Source organism: Mustelus asterias, chromosome 21 (genome assembly GCF_964213995.1).
Source record: "Mustelus asterias chromosome 21, sMusAst1.hap1.1, whole genome shotgun sequence".
NCBI lineage: Eukaryota > Metazoa > Chordata > Chondrichthyes > Carcharhiniformes > Triakidae > Mustelus > Mustelus asterias.
The window spans coordinates 17,718,091-17,738,996 of NC_135821.1; the positions used below are offsets into that span (position 1 = coordinate 17,718,091).

The window sequence follows — 20,906 nt, forward strand, 5'->3', positions numbered from 1 at the left end:
CGGGTCACTGTCTGTGTGGAGTTTGCACATTCTCCCCATGTGTGCGTGGGTTTCCTCCGGGTGCTCCGGTTTCCTCCCACAGATGTGCGAGTTAGGTTGATTGGCCATGCTAAATTGTCCCCTAATATTAGGAGAATAGCAGGGTAAATACATGGGGTTATGGAGATAGGGCTTGGATGGGATTGTTATCGGTGCAGACTCGATGGGCTGAATGGCCTCCTTATGTACCTCGAGGGATTCTATGAAGTGAGAATTTGGGACAACATTAACCCTTGGATCGATTTTGGTTTGATTAAGGAAAGCTAAATTGCTTGAGATTTACGATGAGGTAAAAGAAATGTTTGATGAGGTTAATGTGGTGTACATGATTTCCGAAAGATATTCAAAAAAGTTCCACATAACAGGCCTGTCAGCAACATGTAATAAAAAGAACAGTAGCAACACGGATATGAAATTGGCTGAGCGGCAGAGAGTAATGGTGAACATTTCGTTCTGGACTAGTGGGTTCCCCGGGGGTCAGTATTAGTTAGAACCCCTGCTTTTCTCAATATCTATTAATGATCCAGACTTGGGAGTACAGGGCACAATTCCAGAGTTTGCAGATGACACAAAACTCGGACGGAGAGTGCGGGAAATAGTGATGGGCATTAAGAGATTGGTGGAACAGGTGGACAAGTGACAGATGAAATTTAACACCAGGAACTGTGAAGTCATTTATTTTAGTCGGGAGATCAAGGAGAGACAGTACAAAGTAAAGGGTACAATTCTAAAGGGGGGAGCAGAAGTGGAGGGTCTGGGGCTATATAAGCATAAAATATATATTTGATTTGATTTGATTTATTATTGTCACATGTATTAGTACACAGTGAAAAGTATTGTTTCTTGTGCGCTTTGCAGACAAAGCATACCATTCATAGAGAAGGAAACGAGAGAGAGTGCAGAATGTAGTATTACAGTCATAGCTAGGGTGTAGAGAAAGATCAACTTAATGCAAGGCAGGTCCATTCAAAAGTCTGACAGCAGCAGGGAAGAAGCTGTTCTTGAGTCAGTTGGTACGTGACCTCAGACTTTTGTATCTTTTTCCCGATGGAAGAGAGAATGTTCGAGGTGCGTGGGGTCCTTAATTATGCTGGCTGCATTGCCGAGGCAGCGGGAAGTGTAGACAGAGTCAATGGATGGGAGTCAATGGATACAAATAGGGCCATAGAGTGCCAAAACAAGGAGGTTGTGATAAATCAGAATAAAGCACTGGATTCACTGCCTAAGACTGTGGCAGGTTCAACATAGGCTTTCAAAAGAAAGCTGGATAATTATCTGGAGGAAAATAAATTGTAGAGATAAGGGGGAGAAGCAGGGGAAAGGGACTAGATGAGTTGCTCTTATAGAGAGCCAACACAGACGCAATGGGCCAAATGGCCTCCTTCAGTGCTGAACTATTCTCTGATACTATTTCCAGCGGCTTGTTTGAAGAGATAGGCTTTGAGGATGGGTGTGACATTGAAGGTGGAGGGAGCAGAGCTTAGAGAGAGAGAGAGAGAGTGAGTCGAAATGGCGGTTAGGCAGCTCTGCTGCTAATATCACAGATTGGTGAGGAGCGGAAGTTGGGTGCTGGATAAATTGAGGCCCCCTCGGCTTTCTCAGGTGGAAGTAAAAGGATACGTGGTAATATCTTGAAGATGAGCAGGGAAGGTCACGGTGGCACAGTGGTTAACACTGCTGTCTCACAGCGCCAGGGACCTGGGTTCAATTCCAGCCTCGGGTAGCTGTCTGTGTGGAGTTTGCACGTTCTCCCCGTGTCTGCGTGGGTTTCCCCCAGGTCCTGCGGTTTCCTCCCACAGTCCGAAAGACATGCTGGTTAGGTGCATTAGCCATGATAAATTGCCCCTTAGTGTACAAAGATGTATAGGTTAGGTGGATTAGCCATGGTAAATCAGGGCATATTACAGAGGGGAGGACTTACGTGGGAAGCTCTTTCAGAGCTTCAGTGCAGACTAGATGGGCCAAATGGCCTCTTTCTGCACTGTAGGGATTCTTTGGTTCTATGATGTGTTGGCCAACACATTTATCCTTTGACCAACAGATTCTCTGATCGCCAGCACATTGTTTGTGGAAGCTTACTCTGCACAAAATAATTGCTCTGTTTCAAAAAATACTTCACTGGCTGGAAAGCGCTTTGGGGTATCCAAGACATCTGAAAGATGGGATATAAGTTCAAGCCTAAACCTTGCAAACCTTTCTTCTTGTTTGTGCAAGATGTCAATTGTATTCAGTTGTTTAATTTTCTTTTCACCCTCCACCCCTAGATCTGTGGACAGCTCCTGAGCACCTCCGGCAAGAGAGAGTGTCTCAGAAAGGGGACACGTACAGTTACGGCATCATAGCTCAGGAAATCATCTATCGAAGAGAGACCTTCTATGTCCAGTCGTGCAACAACGTTGCAGGTAATTAATGCCACCGCTGTTTGACTGATTAGGGTTATTGTCGAAAGAAGGGGGAGAGATTGATGATGGTGAGGAAACAAGGTATCTTCACACTATTGTTCCATTCCTCCCCACTCAGCACAGTGGGATCAAATACAGCAAGGAGTCTAACAACACCAGGTTAAAGTCCAACAGGTTTATTTGGTAGCAAACGCCACTAGCTTTCGGAGCGCTGCTCCTTCGTCAGGTGAGTGGGAGTTCTGTTCACAAGCAGGGCATATAAAGACACAAACTCAATTTACAGAATAATGAATAATGATTGGAATGCGAGTCTTTACAGCTAATCAAGTCTTAAAGGTACAAAGTCTTAAAGGTTTGCTACCAAATAAACCTGTTGGACTTTAACCTGGTGTTGTTCGACTCCTTACTGTGTTTACCCCAGTCCAACGCCGGCATTTCCACATCATCAAATACAGCCCCAGAGTCTTCTTTTCTCCCATGCTCAATGATAATTCCTGCTAGCCAACTCTGCCAAAACAAAAGTTTAGGTTGCGGTACTTTCCTGAAAAGAGATTTAATCGGTCCGAAAGCCTTTTCTGAGTGGGCTTTAACTGAAGGCACCTTGAGCCTTAAGGATAAGTTAACCCCCTTTGGACATTTGTTTTATAGTTAGAGTGTTTTATTTCTCTTTGTTTCTATAAACTGTTCATATGAATAAGTCAAATTTATCATTTTAACCTGTGCAGTCTTTGCATTTGATACTTCCCACTCAGCGGGGATATTACGTGAATTACAAGATCAACTAGTGAGGGCGGAAGATTGAACACCCAACCACAACTCTCAGCCCCCTCCAAACACCCAGGGTGGGATTTTGCAGCCTCGAGCCTCGTCCCATGCCCGCTCCGATTCCCATGGCAGGCAGGGCGGTAGAATTCCGCCGCCAGTTTCAGGACAAAAACACAAGAGATAGGAGCAAGATGACACCATATGTGGAGCTTGCTCTGCCATTCAATTTTTTTTATTCATCTGTGGGGCACGGGTGTTGCTGTCTGGCCAGCACTTATTGCCCATCCCTACTTGCCCTTGGAGGAGAGTTGAGAGTCAACCACATTGCTGTGGCTCTGGAGTCACATGTAGGCCAGACCAGGCAAGGATGGCAGATTTTCTTCACTAAAAGACATTAGTGAACCAGATGGATTTTTCCAACAATCAACAATGGTTTCAGGGTCATCAGTAGATTCTTAATTCCAGTTTTTTTTCAATTCAAATTCCACCATCTGCCGTGGTGGGATTCGAACCTGGGTCCCAGAACATTAGCTGAGTTTCTGGATTAATAGTTTAGCAATAATACCACTAGCCCATTGCCTCCCCTATGGTCTTGAGCTTCAACTTCACTTTCCCGCTCGCTCCCCATATCCCTTAATTCCCTGAGAGTCCAAACATCTGTTTATCTCAGCCTTAAATATATTCAATGGTGGAGTATCTGCCACCCTATGGAATAAGGAATTCCAAAGATTTGCAACATTTCAAGTGAGGAACTTCCTCCTCATCTCAGTCCTAAATGATTGTTCCCTTGTCCTGAGATTGTGCGCCCATGTTTTCAATTCCCCAGTGGTAACAACTTCGCAGTGTCTGCCCTGTCAAGCCCCTTCAGAATTTTAGCAAACCCTCCTCCTATAAGGTTTTTTTCCTTCTGCTCTCTGAGTTGTCTTTCCTGAGGCTTTATTGCAAGGGAGTTGGAGTATAAGAGTAAGGAGGTCTTACTGCAATTATAGAGGGCTTTGGTGAGCTCACACCTCGAGTACCATGCAGAGTTTTCGTGTCCGTACCGAAGGATGGATATACTTGCTTTAGAGGGTGCTGCAAAGGTTCACTATACTGGTTCCAGGGATGAGAGGGCTGTCCATTGAGTGAGTAGAAGTGAGCCTACAATGCCTGGAGTAATATTCTCATTCTGCCCATGGGCAGGTTGTCACTGGTACAGAATCAGAAAATCTTGTAGCACAGAAGGAGTCCATTTGGCCCATCGATCGCAGTATTGTTCCTTCGATGGAGTTATTCAATAAGTCCTACTTCCTCTCCTCATAGTCCACCAAATATCTATTCAAATCTCTTTAAAAGTTATTGAACCCTCTTCCACCACCCTTTCAGGCAGTGCTTTCCCGATCGTAACAACTTGCTGCGTCATAAAATTGCCTCTCATCTCCACCTCCGGTTCTTCTACCAATCACCTTTGACCTTCTAATCCTCCTACCTTGACCTGAAACGTTAACTCTGTTTCTCTCTCCGCAGATGCTGCCTGACCTGCTGAGCATTTCCACCTTTTTCTCTCATACCACTGGAAACTGTGTCTCCTTGTTTACTCCCTCAGAACCCCGGTCACCCAATGACTCTCTCATGCTGGAATGGTCTTAACAAAGGCAGTGTTTAAATCTTAGAAATTATTTATTGTGTCTTTGTGTTTTGAGCATCACTGCTTCCCTACATTCAAGTATCACAGTTTCTTATTGCTGCTTGAAGAGCTTTTTTTTTAATGGAATAAATTACATTCCAAACGCATGAAGTTAACTTTCCTCAATGTGCAAACAACCACAAATAAGACTCAGCCTTATTTCTTTGCAGCACGATTGTACGTTAAAACAACAATAAAGGGTTTCTTGCAAAAATAAAGGGTAGCACGGTGGCACAGTGGTTAGCACTGCTGCCTCACAGCGCCAGGGACCTGGGTTCTATTCCCAGCTTGAGTCGCTGTCCGCGCGGAGTCTGCACGTTCTCCCCGTGTCTGCGTGGGTTTCCTCCAGGTGCTCTGGTTTCCTCCCACACTCCAAAGATGTGCAGGTTAGGTGGATTGGCCATGCTAAATTGTCCCAATCCATCACACAAACCAGCCTCCCATCCACGGACTCTGTCTACACTTCCCGCTGCCTCGGCAAAGCAGCCAGCATAATTAAGGACCCCACGCACCCTGGACATTCTCTCTTCCACTTTCTTCCTTCAGGAAAAAGATACAAAAATCTGAGGTCACGTACCAACCGACTCAAGAACAGCTTCTTCCCTGCTGCTGTCAGACTTTTGAACGGACTTACCTTGCATTAAGTTGATCTTTCTCTACACTCTGGCTATGACTGTAACACTACATTCTGCACTCTCTCCTTTCCTTCTCTACGTCTGTATAGTGCGCAAGAAACAATACTTTTCACTGTATAGTAATACATGTGACAATAATAAATCAAATCAAATCAAACCCTTAGTGTCGGGGAATTGGCAGGGTAAATATGCGGAGTCACGTGAATAAGGCCTGGGTGGGATTGTGTTCGGTGCAGACTCGATGGGTTGAATGTCCTCCTTCTGTTCTATGAGGATTCTGAAAAACTGATTTAGAGCTGAGGTTTTTTGCAATGCTTCCACCCGTGTGTATGATGGTGAGGCGTGTCCACTGGTTTTGTTTAGGTTTTAATCTGTTCATCAGCAGCAAAGCAAATATCAGAACTTAAATTCTGAGCTGTGAACGTCCGAGGAAGAGAGGGAGGGATGGGGAGAGAGAGAGACAGAGAAATTCAGAGAAAGAGAAGGGTGGACAGAGAATGACAGACAGAGAGGGTTGAAGAAAGAGAAAGTTAGAGAGAAACAGAAAGAAGGTGAGACCAAGAGAGACAGGGAGAGAGGAGCAGGGAGGAATAAATGGGTCTTTTTCTGATTGGCAGTCAGTGACTAGTTGGGTTCCGCAGTGATCTTTGCTCGGACCCTAACTGTTCACGTATATTAATGATTTGGAACAGGGAGTTGAATGTACTATCTCCAAATTTGCAGATGATACAAAGTTGAGTGGGAGGGTGAGCTGTGAGGAGGATGCAGAGGTGCTTCAGCATGATTTGGACAGGCTGAATGTGTGGGCATGTGCATGGCAGATGCAGTATAATGTGGATAAATGTTTCTATGCTTCTATGAATGGGGAGCAAGAGAGAGGATAAAAGAAGGAGTGAGAGGCAGAGAGGGATGAGATGAGAGACAGATCGGAACTGGGTGTGGGAGAGGGGCTCAATGAGAGAGAGAGAGTGATAGAGTGCGAGGGAGGGATGAGATGAGAGTGAAAGAAATAGGGAGAGAAAGAGGGAGTGTGTGTGTGAAAGAGGAATAGGGAGAAAGAGAGAGACAGGGAGAAAGATATGGATTAAGAAGCATGGTGGGAAAGAGAGAGGAGGACAGTAAAACAGATGAGAGAGAGAAAAAAACGCAAGGGGGTAGAGAGAGATGGAAAGAACAGAGAGGGATGGGGAGAGACCGAGAGGAACAGAAAGGGCGGTGGGAAGTGAATTGCAAAGAATGAAGTTTGAGAGCCCTCAGTGTATCTGTCCTAGTTCAATCTGTTGGTTAAACCTAAACATTGAGCTGACCAGCCCTCTCCTGTCTCAATGTCACAATCAATGCCAACATCAACCGATAGGCCGAGATCCTTAGAATTTAATTTGCTTCTCAACTATATATTCACATGTGATAACTTGAAATCATTGGAGTAATGTTTTTATTGATTCTGTCAATCATTGACACTTTACCTGTTGCTAAATGGAGCTTTTCTTTACTGTTTCTCTAGAGAAATTAAAGAGAGTGATGTTAGCGAAAGAGCTGTTTCGACCTGATCTCCAACTGGAGATAGCTAATGACAAAGAATTAGAGGTAACTGAGATCAGTACAGTTATAATTAACCCTTTCTCTCTCTGGTTCCAAATCTAATAAACCTCCAGGTCACATCTGATTTATCCTCCATCCCCTAGTTCCAGTCCAACTAACCCTGTGTGTCGGCCTGATTACTCCCATAACCTGGTCTGATTAATCCCATATCCCGGTCTGATTAATCCCGTAACCAGACTGATTAACTCGTATCCTGGTCTGATTAACTCCCAGGACCTGGCCTGATTAACCCCGTATTCCAGACTGATTGGTGGCACAGTGGTTGGCACTGCTGCCTCACAATGCCAGAGACCTAGGTTCAATTCTGGCCTCGGTTGATTGTCTGTGTGGAGTTTGCACGTTCTCCCCGTGTCGGCGTGGGTTTCCTCCGGGTGCTCCGTGTTCCTCTCACAGTCCAAAGATACTCAAGTTAGGTTGGTTGGCCATGCTAAATTGCCCTGATCTGATTATCCCCCATGACCTGGTCTGATTAAGTCCCGTTTCGCAGTCTATTTAACCTCGTATCCTGGTCCCCGTGGCCTGGTTCTTCTTTTCTGTTCGATATAAATGTACCAATTAGACACAGGTACTAGAATTCCACTGCCCCGCCCACGGAATCGGAGAAGGCGAGGGGCGGACAACGGAAATGTACGTTGACCTCGGGCGGGAATTTCCGGTCTCGTTCGAACAAGGCTGTAAAATCCTGCCCAAGGATTGGTGAAACAATAATGTGGGTTCTTTATTTGAAGATAAGATTATATACAGATAGAATTACCTAGGAGACTATGCGTAGTGCATCTGACTTCTACCATTAGTCATAAAACTAATACATCACATCCTGTCGGGGGAGGTAATGATTGACAGTTTGTTAAGAAATGATCCTTAAAGGTACATGCACATCATATCCCACTTTTTTAAACTAAAGGTTTACCCTTATTGAAACAGACTGCTAAACAAAATAACCTTGATTCTGAATGCAGAGCAATAAATTTACATGTTTGCTTATCTGTCCAGAATTAGTTATGGTGATCTTTGCTCGAGGGTGCTGTAAATTTTCAGAATGCTTGTTTGGGTGGTTTTTTTCGTGTGTCGAGCTTTAGACCCTGTTCTGTATGCAGTTGGATTCATAAAATGCCTACAGTGCAGAAGAGGCCATTCAGCGCATCAGGTCTGCACCGACTCTGACAGAGTATCTGACCCAGCCCCCCTCTCCTATCCCCTTTACCCCACACATTTTCCATGGCTAATCTATCTAACTTACACATCTTGGGACACTAAGGGGCAATTTACCATGGCCAATCCACTTAACCCGCACATCTTTGGACTGTGGGAGGAAACCGGAGCACTCGGCGAAAACTCACGCAGACACGGGGAGAATGTGCAGACTCTGCACAGACAGTGACCCGAGGCTGGAATTGAACCCAGGTCCCTGATGCTGTGAGGCTGCAGTGCTAACCACTGTGCCACTAGTTTATTTATTACTGACACAAGTAGGCTTACATTAACACTGCAATGAAGTTACTGTGAAAAACCCCTAGTCGCCACACTCCGACACCTGTTCAGATACACTGAGGAAGAATTTAGCACGGACAATGCACCTAACCTTTTCAACTGTGGGAGGAAACCGGAGTATCCGGAGGAAACCCATGCAGACGTGGGGAGAACATGCAGACTCCGCACAGACAGTGACCCAAGCCAGGAACCAAACCCAGGTCCCTGGTGCTGTGAGGCAGCAGTGCTAACTACTGTGCACCGTGCCACACCGTGATGCTGCTTCTTTTGGTCTCTGGTCCTTGTCATTGTCTTGACGTTGCCATGAATGGTGCCCAAGGACAGTCCTTGCACACTGGCAGGCCTGTGATCATTGGACCTGCAATGCCTACAATATCAAACACCGAAGATGACCAGGGTGAGATTTTGTAGCGTCACTTGAGTGTAATGGATCCCAGGGATGGGATCGCTGATCCGTTAAATGCAGTTTGGCAGTGAATTATCACTTATCACTTCAGTGGGTACATGGGTTCGGTGCACCAAGTGGAAGGATGTTTGCACCTACACTAGTAGAATCATAGAATCCTTACAGTGCAGAAGGAGGCCATTTGGCCCATCGTATCTGCACCAACAACAATCCCATCCAAGCCCTATCCCTGTAACCCCATATATTTACTCTGCTAATCCCCCTGACACTAAGGGTTAATTTATCATGGTCAATCCACCTAACCTGCACATCTTTGGACTTTGGGAGGAAACCGGAGCACCCAGAGGAAACCCACGCAGACACGGGGAGAACGTGCAGACTCCACACAGTCACCCAAAGCTGGAATTGAACCCTGGCACTGTGAGGCAGCAGTGCTAACCACTGTGCCAGATCCAGTTTTGCTGACCTTTCATCTGCGGGCATATAATCTGGACAGTGGCTTCTGTTGGTACCACTGTGCCAATGCATTCATTGGAGTTAACCATGCTGAATGTCTGCTCATTTTGGGTATCAATGTTTTTGGTCATCTAGCTATATAAATCCCTAGTTAGGCCACATTTGGAGCATTGCGTGCAGTTCTGGTCTCCACACTACCAGAAGGACGTGGTAGATTTGGAGAGAGTGCAAAGAAGGTTCACCAGGATGTTGCCTGGTCTCGAGGGTGCTGGCTACGAGGAGAGGTTGAATAAACTAGGATTGTTTTCACTGGAAAGACGGAGGCTGAGGGGAGACCTGAGAGAGGTCTACAAAAATGATGAGAGGCACAGACAGGGTAGATACTCAGAGGCTTTTTCCTAGGTTGGAAGTGTCAATTACAAGCGGGCACAGGTTCAAGGCGAGAGGGGAAAAGTTTAAGGGAGATGTGCGGGGGAGGTTTTTCACACAGAGAATAGTGAGTGCCTGGAACGCGCTGCCAGAGGAGGTGATGGAAGCAGGCACATTAGCAACATTTAAGTGGCATCTGGATGGATACATGAATAGGGAGGAAATAGAAGGATACGGTCTCAGTAAGGGCAAAATGTTTTTTTTAGTTTAGTTAGGACATCATGATCAGCACAGGCTTGGAGGGCCAAAGGGCCTGTTTCTGTGCTGTACTTTTCTTTGTTCTTTGATCTTTATTCTTCATTATCTGGCCAAGTAGCTTGGCTAGACGCTTTTTGGATCCTGACATTGTTTGGTGCACACTCTTGGTTATTTAGCATGCTGTATCTGTCAGGCCTGTAGTTGTGGCATCTAATGATGTTGAAGCACTTGTTCTAGTCTTAGCTTTCTGCACGGACACTTCCAATGTCCTCTGCTGCCACACGCATCACTAAACGCTGGGCAATTTATTGGAGCATGTACAATACTCCACCACTTGCAATGCTTACGAGGTTTGCCTGCATCGGATAGTGTACCAATAGTGGGTGAATCATGCATTCCCTGTAGTCTCTGTCTACCCTTAGAATCATAGCATCCTCAGAATCATAGAATCCTACAGTGTAGAAGGAGGCCATTCAGCCCATCGAGTCTGCACCAACAACAATCCCACCCAGGCCCTATTCCCGTAACCCCAAATATTTAACCTATTCCCGTAACCCCAGATATTTACCCTGTGTTAATCCCCCTGACACTGGGGTCAATTTACCGTGGCCAATCAACCTAACCCACACATCTTTGGAGTGAGTATGGCTTCCTCCTATGTCTGTTTTATTGTCGTGATTCCATGGTATAATCTTGGGACGGTCTGGGATGTCTTTTGGATTGCTTGTATTAGGATAGATATTATCACAAGCTTAATTAATCTGTCAGCTAGTTCTGCCACTGTGAAGTTACAATCACACCCTTTGTCTCTGCATCTACTTATGCGTTGGGCAGTGATCGCTGTTGCTTGTTGCCTAAGGGACATGAATTCCAGGTGGAGTATTCTGAAATTGAGCTTCATTCGTAATTAACCATTGAGTGTTTTTTCTGGATTGTGACGATGATCATCAGACAGCCCTGACATGTAAGCATTCATTGCTGACAACCATTTTAATTTTAATGGCTTGTTTATCTGGTTCAGGAATATTGAGGTCCAGAAAACACAGTTCTGATGAAGGGTTATTCAGACTCGAAAAGTTGGCTCTATTCTCTCTCCGCAGATGCTGTCAGACCTGCTGAGATTTTCCAGCATTTTCTGTTTTTGTTTCAGATTCCAGCATCCGCAGTATTTTGCTTTTAGCTCAATGCATTGTTGGAACAAGTATGTTCAAATCGGAGATCCATTGCCTTCCAAATGTTTGTTGGAAATTTTGAGGTCATCTTTTAGCTTTTTGCAGGATTTTTGACGGCTATTCAAGTTTCCTCCAGCTCTTTTAGAGTTAATTTAACCCTGAGTTGCAGTACCTTCCATGGCCACTACCTTAGCTGATCATAGGTTCTTGCTTGTGTCATGGTGGCGCTGTTGAGCTCTTCCTGATTTTTCCCAGGTTGACTCTTGGCTCTACCCACAAAGCAGTGATTTAAGTGGAAAAAAGGCTGCAGGACTTCGAAAGTGAAAGCAAACTGGAAGAAAAATCTCTTTTATATACTTATCATAGCTTTGGGAGCTGTTATTTGATAAATTCTTCTTCCTCGCCTAGTCTGTAGTATTTAGCTTCGATGTGGAGATGCCGGCGTTGGACTGGGGTAAACACAGTAAGAGGTTTAACAACACCAGGTTAAAGTCCAACAGGCTTATTTGGTAGCAAAAGCCACACAAGCTTTCGGAGCTCCAAGCCCCTTCTCCAGGTGAGTGGGAATTCTGTTCACAAACAGGGCATATAAAGACACAGACTCAATTTACATGAATAATGGTTGGAATGTGAATACTTACAACTAATCAAGTCTTTAAGAAACAAAACAACGTGAGTGGAGAGAGCATCAAGACAGGCTAAAAAGATGTGTATTGTCTCCAGACAAGACAGCCAGTGAAACTCTGCAGGTCCAGGCAACTGTGGGGGTTACAAATAGTGTGACATGAACCCAATATCCCGGTTGAGGCCGTCCTCGTGTGTGCGGAACTTGGCTATCAGTTTCTGCTCAGCGACTCTGCGCTGTCGTGTGTCGCGAAGGCCGCCTTGGAGAACGCTTACCCGAATATCAGAGGCCGAATGCCCGTGACCGCTGAAGTGCTCCCCAAGTGCTCCTCCTTGATTAGTTGTAAGTATTCGCATTCCAACCATTATTCATGTAAATTGAGTCTGTGTCTTTATATGCCCTGTTTGTGAACAGAATTCCCACTCACCTGAAGAAGGGGCTTGGAGCTCCGAAAGCTTGTGTGGCTTTTGCTACCAAATAAACCTGTTGGACTTTAACCTGGTGTTGTTAAACTTCTTACTATATTTAGCTTCCCCAGACCTCCTAGAATTGCGACAGTGCAGAAGGAGGCCATTCGGCCCATCGAGCCTACACCGACAACAATCCCACCCAGGCCCTATCCCCGTTACTCCACACAATTACCCTGCTAGTCCCCCTGACACTAAGGGACAATTTAGCATGCCCAATCCACCTAACCCGCTCATCTTTGGACTGTGAGTGGAAACTGGAGCACCCGGAGGAAACCCATGCAGACACGTGGAGAATGTACAAACTCCACACAGACTGTCACCCAAGGCCGGAATTGAACTCGCTGTGAGACAGCAGTGCTAACCACTGTGCCACCATACTGCCCACCTGTTGGGATAGTAAACAGTAATGAATTCTCCTGCCTGTGAAGTTCTGCTTAAAGCGGCACTTTGAGTCTACTGTTTCATTTCTATCCCTAACGTCTATCACGGCTGATAGACGTTAACTATTTAAGCTCTCCCAGCTTTGAACAATCTTACTGGGACCCAATGCTGCCTGGAGTGGGGTGTGATCCCAGATCAAAGGTATGGTGTGTGTGGAATTTCTACAGAGCTGCAGAACCACTTTCACATGGTGGCTTTTGAACAAAGAACAAAGAAAAGAACAAAGAAAATTACAGCACAGGAACAGGCCCTTCGGCCCTCCAAGCCTGCACTGACCATGTTGCCCGACTGAACTAAAACCCCCTACTCTTCCAGGGACCATATCCCTCTATTCCCATCCTATTCATGTGTTTGTCCAGACGCCCGTTAAAACTCACTATCGTATCTACTTCCACTATCGTTCCAGGCACCCACTACCTTTGTAAAAAACTTGCCTCGTACATCTCCTTTAAACCTTACACTTTAAACCTATGTCCCCTAGTAATTGACTCTTCCACCCTGGGAAAAAGCTTCTGGCTATCCACTCTGTCCATGGTCCTCATAATCTTGTAGACTTCTATCAGGTCACCCAAAGAACAAAGAAAAACTACAATTGTTTTTACTTTCACATCAGTTTCACTTTTCTTTCGTTGGATGTGAAGGCTTATTTATTTTTCAGTTAAATCTTCAAAGCCCATGCTTCATCCTGGCACCTTGTTACGTTCTCCTTCTTTATTCAATGTAAACATTCAAATCATGCACAAGTACTGGTGAAATGATAGTGTGGATGCTTCATTTGGCGATAGGACAAGGAGTTAACTGGGAGACTATGTATTGTCCATCTGACTCCAACGACTGCTGCTTCCAGACTGACTATAAGTCTTAGGACTAATGCGCCACATCCTGTTGAGATAGGTAATGATTGACCATAGTTTAGGATACGGCCGCTTAAAGGTGCGTCATATCACAATGCATGCCCCAGTCTGATTAGCCCCATGCCACAGCCTGATTAACACTGTGGCCTGGTCTGATTAACTGCGTCTCTCTGATTCCAGGTGTATGGGCTGATCAAGAACTGCTGGGAAGAAGATCCAGAAAAAAGACCAGATTTTAAGAGAATTGAGGCTACGCTGGGCAAGATATTCAGGTTGGTGGACACAAGGTGCCGGGATTGGAGGGGAGGGCGTGAAATCTGTATTCCCACACAGTGAATCCATTCCACCGCAGGAGCAAGAAGTAACTACATCTAATGGTGCCGCTGAGACACAGAATCCCATATGAAACAATTTACAGGTGTCAATTACTGTAGGTTACTCATAACCTAGGACTAGACCATTCAGCCCCTCAAGCCTGTTTTGCTATTCAATTAGACCCTGGTTGATGTGTACAATAACTCCATCCGCCACTTAGTTCCAAAACGGGTGACACAGTGGTTAGCACTGCTGCCTTACAGCACCAGGAACCCCGGTTCGATTCTGGCCTTGGGTGACTGTGCGGAGTCTGCACGTTCATAGAAGAAGCTCATAGAAACCCTACAGTACAGAAAGAGGCCATTCGGCCCATCGAGTCTGCACCGACCACAATCCCACCCAGGCCCTACCCCCATATCCCTACATATTTTACCCACTAATCCCTCTAACCTACATATCTCAGGACACTAAGGGGCAATTTTAGCATGGCCAATCAACCTAACCCGCACATCTTTGGACTGTGGGAGGAAACCGGAGCACCCGGAGGAAACCCACGCAGACACGAGGAGAATGTGCAAACTCCACACAGGCAGTGACCCAAGCCGGGAATCGAACCCAGGTCCCTGGAGCTGTGAAGCAGCAGTGCTAACCACTGTGCTACCGTGCCGCCCTAATTCGTTCTCCCCGTGTCTGCGTGGGTTTCCTCCGGGTCCTCCGGTTTCCTCCCACATTCCAAAGATCCGCAGGTTAGGGTGATTGGCCACGGATTGACTCGAGGGATTCTTTGATTCTAGAACATTTGAGTCCCTGGGCCATCCTTGGTCACGTCCTTGTATAGCTTTCTTCCCACATTCCCTTCACCTGCCCAACTCCACTTCCTTCTGTCACGTGACATCCTATATGACTGTTGACCATGGCACTCTTTTCTTCCTTGTCTTTTTGACCTGTCTGCAGACTTTGTTATGGTTGACCACACCATCCACCTCTCTTCCATGGGGTGGGACTGAATTTGCCTGATTCCATTCTAATCTGTCTAGCCATTGCCAAAGTATCGCTGACAATAGTTTCTCTTCTCACTCCCTCACTGTTACATCTTGTGTGTCCTCCCACTCTCCCAGGATATGTGCTTGGCCCTCCCACCCCTATTTCTATTTCCATGATTCCCCTATCAACACCACCCAAAAACACAACATCAAGTTCCAAACGTATGCTGACAGTATCCAGTTCTACCACACAGGGTGGCACAGTGGTTAGCACTGATGCCTCACAGCGCCAGGGACCTGGGTTTGATTCCAGCCTTGGGTCACTATCTGTGTAGAATTTGCATGTTCTCCCCGTGTCTGCGTGGATTTCCTCTGGGTGCTCCAGTTTCCTCCCACAGTCCAAAGATGTGTGGGTTAGGTTGATTGGCCATGTTAAATTGATTTTGATTTGATTTATTATTGTCACATGTATTAGCATTCAGTGAAAAGTATTGTTTCTTATGTGCTATATAGACAGAGCATACTGTTCATGGAGAAGGAAAGGAGAGAGTGCAGAAGGGAGTGTTACAGTCATAGCTAGGGTGTAGAGAAAGATCAACTTAATGCAAGATAGGTCCATTCAAAAGTCTGACAGCAGCAGGGAAGAAGCTGTTCCTGAGGCGGCTGGTACGTGACCTCAGACTTTTGTATCTTCTTCCCGATGGAAGAAGGTGGAAGAGAGAATATCCGGGGTGCGTGGTGTCCTTAATTATGCTGGCTGCTTTGCCGAGGCAATAGGAAGTGTAGACAGAATCAATGGATGGGAGGCTGGTTTGCGTGATGGATTGGGCTACATTCATGACCTTTTGTAGTTTCTTGCGATCTTAGGCAGAGCAGGAGCCATACTAAGTTGTGATACAACCAGAAAGAATGCTTTCTTTGCCTAGTGTCGGGGAGATTAGCAGGGTAAATATGCGGGATTACGGGAATAGGGCCAGGGTGGGATTGTGGTCGGTGAAGACTCGATGGGCCGAATGGCTCCCTTCTGCACTGTAGGGATTCTATGCACCTCTGCTGCCAGCAGATGCTTTCTCGGATGTCTACTTTAGTCTGGCAGAGCAACTTCATAGAATCCCTACTGTGCAGAAGGAGGTCATTCCGCCCATTAAGTGTGCACCGACTCAGAGTCTTACCCAGGCTCACACCCTCACTCCTTGCCCTCCACCTGCCCGATCCTTATAACCCTTAATTCATCTAACCTACACATCTTTGGACACCAAAGGACAATTTAGCATGGCCAATCCATCTAACCTGCACATCTTTAGAGTGTGAGAGGAAACCGGAGCACCTGGAGGAAACCCACGCAGACACGGGGAGAACATGCAAACTCCACACAGACAGTCACCCAAGGCCTGAATTGAATCCAGGTCCCTGGCGTCATGAGGCAGCAGTGTTAACCACTGTGTCAAGGTGCTGACTTACACAAGGCAGCTTGTGATATTTTGCCACCTTCAAATCTGATGGCCATGCCAGGTTTACTCTTCATCAGCTGCTTGACTCAGATGCTCAGGTGAGGCAAAGACCGCATTCCTGAAGTAAAGCACCTCCTGTCTCAGGCTAGTCCTTCTTGGTGATGGATTGAGGCCTGGACATGCCACCCTGTATTTCTCACCACAAATCTGCCCTGGTGCTCAATCCTGACCACGGGGAATGGACCTACCTTGCATTAAGTTGATCTTTCTCTACACCCTAGCTATGACTGTAACACTACATTCTGCACTCTCTCCTTTCCTTCTCTATGAACGGTATACTTTGTCTGTATAGCGCACAAGAAACAATACTTTTCACTGTATGCTAATACATCTGACAAGGATAAATCAAAGCAAATTGAATGGGCAAAAGGCAACCTTTCTATTCCATGCACAGGAATCATGCACCATGAAAGGGAACTTGCTGATAACTTGCCGGTTTCGTCACCATTAGGATTTCGTTATCATTTAAAGAAAGGTCAAAATTTCCCTATGTGGTGCTGCCCTTAGAGACAGTGTCCTGTCTATAGCTGCCCTCCACTTGAAAGCAATCAATAATTGGGAAGTAGACCCACGGTATCTTCAAGCGGTCCATTTGAGATTTTCCATTGATCTGTGGAACCCATAACTCCCCTATCTCACTGTGCCACCGTGGTACCAGATCCCACCACTCAGCCTGTTTTGTTTTTATTTATTCAGTTACGGGATGTGGGCATCGCTGGCTGGGCCAGCGTTTGTTGCCCATCCCTAAATACCATTTCAGAGTCAACCATACTGTTGTGGATCTAGAGTCACATGTAGGCCAGACTGGGTAAGCACAGCAGAATTCCTTCTCTCAAGCATAATAGTGAACCAGATGTGGTTTTACGACAATGGTTTCATGGTCATCAGTAGACTTTTAATTCCAGTTTCTTATTGAATTCAAATTTCAGCATCTGCCATGGTGGGATATGAACCCGGGTCCCCAGATCTTGCCTGGGGGTTTCTGGATTACTAATCCAGTGACAATACCACTGGGCCACCGCCTCCCCTTGACAATGGTGGGTAGGTCTTTGAGAGAGTGTGCCAATGACACAGTGTGATTAGGGACATGGAAATTGACTCCCAGACACGTTAGAGGAAGCTGTAGTCAGGTTTCCATTGAATCTTTCACAGATCGTTCCACACTGAAACCGACAAGAGCTACATGGACACACTGATCCGTCGACTCCAGATGTACTCGAAAAACTTGGAGCACTTGGTGGAGGAGAGAACAGTCCTGTACAAGGCTGAACGTGACAGGGCGGACCAGCTCAACTACATGCTGTTGCCTAAGTGAGCGAGAACAGATTTTGTCCATCTATCGTTTTTCTGGTATCTTGATCATCTTTACCACTTGTTTACCTCAGTTTTATTATCGCATATTTATCTGATTCGCTATCTATCCTGTTAGTTATTTAGCTGCCTATAATTTATTTAATACACTGTCCATGCAATATTTATCTTGATTTATCCATCTCACAATCTGATTGTCTATCTTGATATGTATCGTTAGGTGGATCCTAAGTCAGATGGTGAAATGTGAAACTGGACACTAATCTATTGACAGAATGAAGAATTGCATATACTTCCTCCTGCCTACTCACAGCCAGTGTCCCAGTAATCTTTCCTAAAACACTTATGAGTAAACAAATGAACTAATAAACAAATTAATTTGCTGATAGCTCCTTAAGTGGGCACTGTACCAAAAAAAAACATATTCTTAAAGGAAACTTAATTATCTAATTTGAAACTTAAAACTTAATGCACAATTCCCCTCGAGAAGGTGATGTTTAACATGGATAGCACGGTGGCATAGTGGTTAGCACTACTGCCTTACAACCCCGGGGACCGGGGTTCAATTCCAGCCTTGGGTGACTGTCTGTGCGGAGTCTGCACATTCTCCCTGTGTCTGCGTGAGGTTTCCTCCGGGTGCTCTAGTTTCCTCCCACAGTCCGGAACGACGTGCTGGTTAGGTGCATTGACCGTCCTAAATTCTCCCTCAGTGTAGCCGAACAGGTGCCGGAGTGTGGTGACTAGGGGGCTTTTACAGTGTTGCAGTGTTAACGTAAGCCTACGTGTGACACTAATAAAGTTAAACTATCTTCCTGCAGTCCATCCAGAGTAGATGCATCCACAGTGTTGTTAGGAAGGGAGTTGCAGGATTTTGACCCTTTGACAGTGTAGAAACATCAACATATTTCCAAGTTGGCATGGTGCGTGGGCTGGAGGGAAACTTGCAGTTGACGGTGTTTCCATGGATCTTGTCCTTCTAGGTAGTGGATGTCATGGGTTTGGATCATGCTTTTGAAGAAGCCTTGGTAAATTGCTACACTGCATCTTGTAAATGCTGCACACTTGGGAACACCACCACCTGGAAGTTCTCCTCCAAGCCACTCACCATCCTGACTTGGAAATATATCACTATTCCTTCACTGTTGCTGGGTCATGGAACTCCCTCCCTAACATGAGTACCCACACCACATGGACTGCAACGGTTCAAGAAGGCAGCTCACCACCTTCTCAAGGCAACAGGGATGGGTAATAAGTGCTGCCCAAACCCCAGCGACACCCACATCCATTGAATGAAAGTGAGATGCCACGTGTTGCAGTTTTCCATCAACTTTGTAACCTCATTGTTAAGGATTTCGTCCAGTGCAGAAAGATGAAGCATGGGTAGCACAACAATGTCATCAGCATAGATGAACCTGCAGGATGTTGTTGAGTGTTCTTGGAGCTGCATTCATCCAGGTAAGTGGAGAGAATTCCATCACGCTCCTGACTTGTGCCTTGAGGATGGTGGACAGGCTTTGGTGAGTCAGGAGATGAGTTTGTCACTGCAGGATTCCCAGCCTCTGACCTGCTCTTGTAGCCACAGTATTTACCTGGCTATTCTAGTTCAGTTTCTGGTCAATGGAAACCCCCCACCCCCCAGGAAGTTGATATTGGGGTTCAGTGATGGCCATGCTATTGAATGTCAAGGAGAAATTGTTAGATTTTCTTTTGTTGGAGATGGTCATTGCCTGCCACTTGTAACATTACTTGTCAGCCCAAGCCCGAATCCAGGTCCAGATCTTGCTATATTTGGTAATGGAATATCTGAGGAGTTGTGAATGGTGCTGAACATTGTGCAATCATCAGTGAACATCCCCACTTCTGACCTTATGATGGAGGGAAGATCATTGATGAAGTAGCTGAAGATGGTTGGGCCTAGGATGCTCCCCTGAGGATCTTCTACAATGATGACCTGGGTTAGGCTGATGTCCAGGCCGAATGGCCTCCAACAACCACAACCTTTGTGCTCGGTATGGCTCCAACCAGTGGAGGGATCTCCCCATGATTCTCATTGACTCCAGTTTTGATCGGGCTCCTTGATGCCACACTCAGTCAAATGCTGCCTTGACATTGAGAGCAGTCACTCTCACCTCACCTCTTGAGTTCAGCTCTTTTGTCAATGTTTGAACCAAGGCTGTAATGGGGTCAGGAACTGGGTGACACTGGCTGAACCCAAATGAGCCTCAGTGAGCAGATTATTGCTGAGTAAGTGCCGCTTGATAGCACTGTTGACAGCATGTTCTGTCACTTTGCTGATGATTGAGAGTCACCTGATGGGGCAATAATTGGTCAGGATGGGCCTTTTATCCTGCTTTTTGTGGACAGGATATGGCTGGGCAAATTTCCACAATGCTGGGTAGAGTTGTAGCTGTACTGGGAGAGCTTGGCTAGGGACGCAGCACAAGCCTCCAGTACTATTGCTGGAATATCGTCAGGGCCCATTGCCTTTGCAGTTTCCAGTGCTTTCAGCCATTTCTTGATATCATGTGGAGTGAATCGAATTGGCTGAAGACTGACATCGGTTTTGCTGGGGAGGAGGCTGAGGTGGATCATCCACTCGGCATTTCTGGTTGAAAATGGTTGCAAATGCTTCAGCCTTGCGTCTTGACAATGGAGATATTTGTGGAGCCTCCTTCTCCAGTTAGTTGTTTAATTGTCCACTACCATTCACCACTAGATGTGACTGGACTGCAGAGCATAGATCTGGTCCATTGGTTGCGGGATCTCTTAGCTCTGTCTATGGCTTGTTGCTTCTACTGTTTAGCACGCAAGTAGTCCTGTGCTGTAGCTTCACTGGGTTGTCACTCATGTTTAGGTATGCCTGGTGCTGGGATTAAGATGGAGGGGAAAGGTCGCAGTCTAAAGTTGTTGAGCTCAATGTTGAGTCCTGAGGGCTGTAACGTGCCAAATCGGAAGATGAGATGTTGATCCTCCAGTTTGCGTTGGTCTTCACTATAGCATTGCAGCAGGCCAAGGATGGACATGTGGGCATGAGAGCAAGATGCTGAGTTAAAATAGCAGTGACAGGAAGATTGGGGTTATGCTTGTGGGCTGAGTGAAGGTTCTGCTTTGCCGGCGAGTCATTAATCACTGTTC

At 46.0% G+C, this 20,906-nt stretch overlaps 1 protein-coding gene across 1 annotated transcript in view; it reads left to right on the forward strand.

The window, feature by feature from the left end:
• The window catches only part of LOC144509518 (guanylyl cyclase C-like), an 89,796-nt gene that overhangs the window by 61,325 nt on the left and 7,565 nt on the right, over positions 1 to 20,906 (forward strand). The window contains exons 19-22 of the mRNA XM_078238425.1: positions 2,304 to 2,441; positions 7,012 to 7,094; positions 13,832 to 13,923; positions 17,613 to 17,771. Coding sequence (XP_078094551.1) covers positions 2,304 to 2,441; positions 7,012 to 7,094; positions 13,832 to 13,923; positions 17,613 to 17,771 — 472 coding nt within the window. The remainder of the gene's footprint in view (positions 1 to 2,303; positions 2,442 to 7,011; positions 7,095 to 13,831; positions 13,924 to 17,612; positions 17,772 to 20,906) is intronic.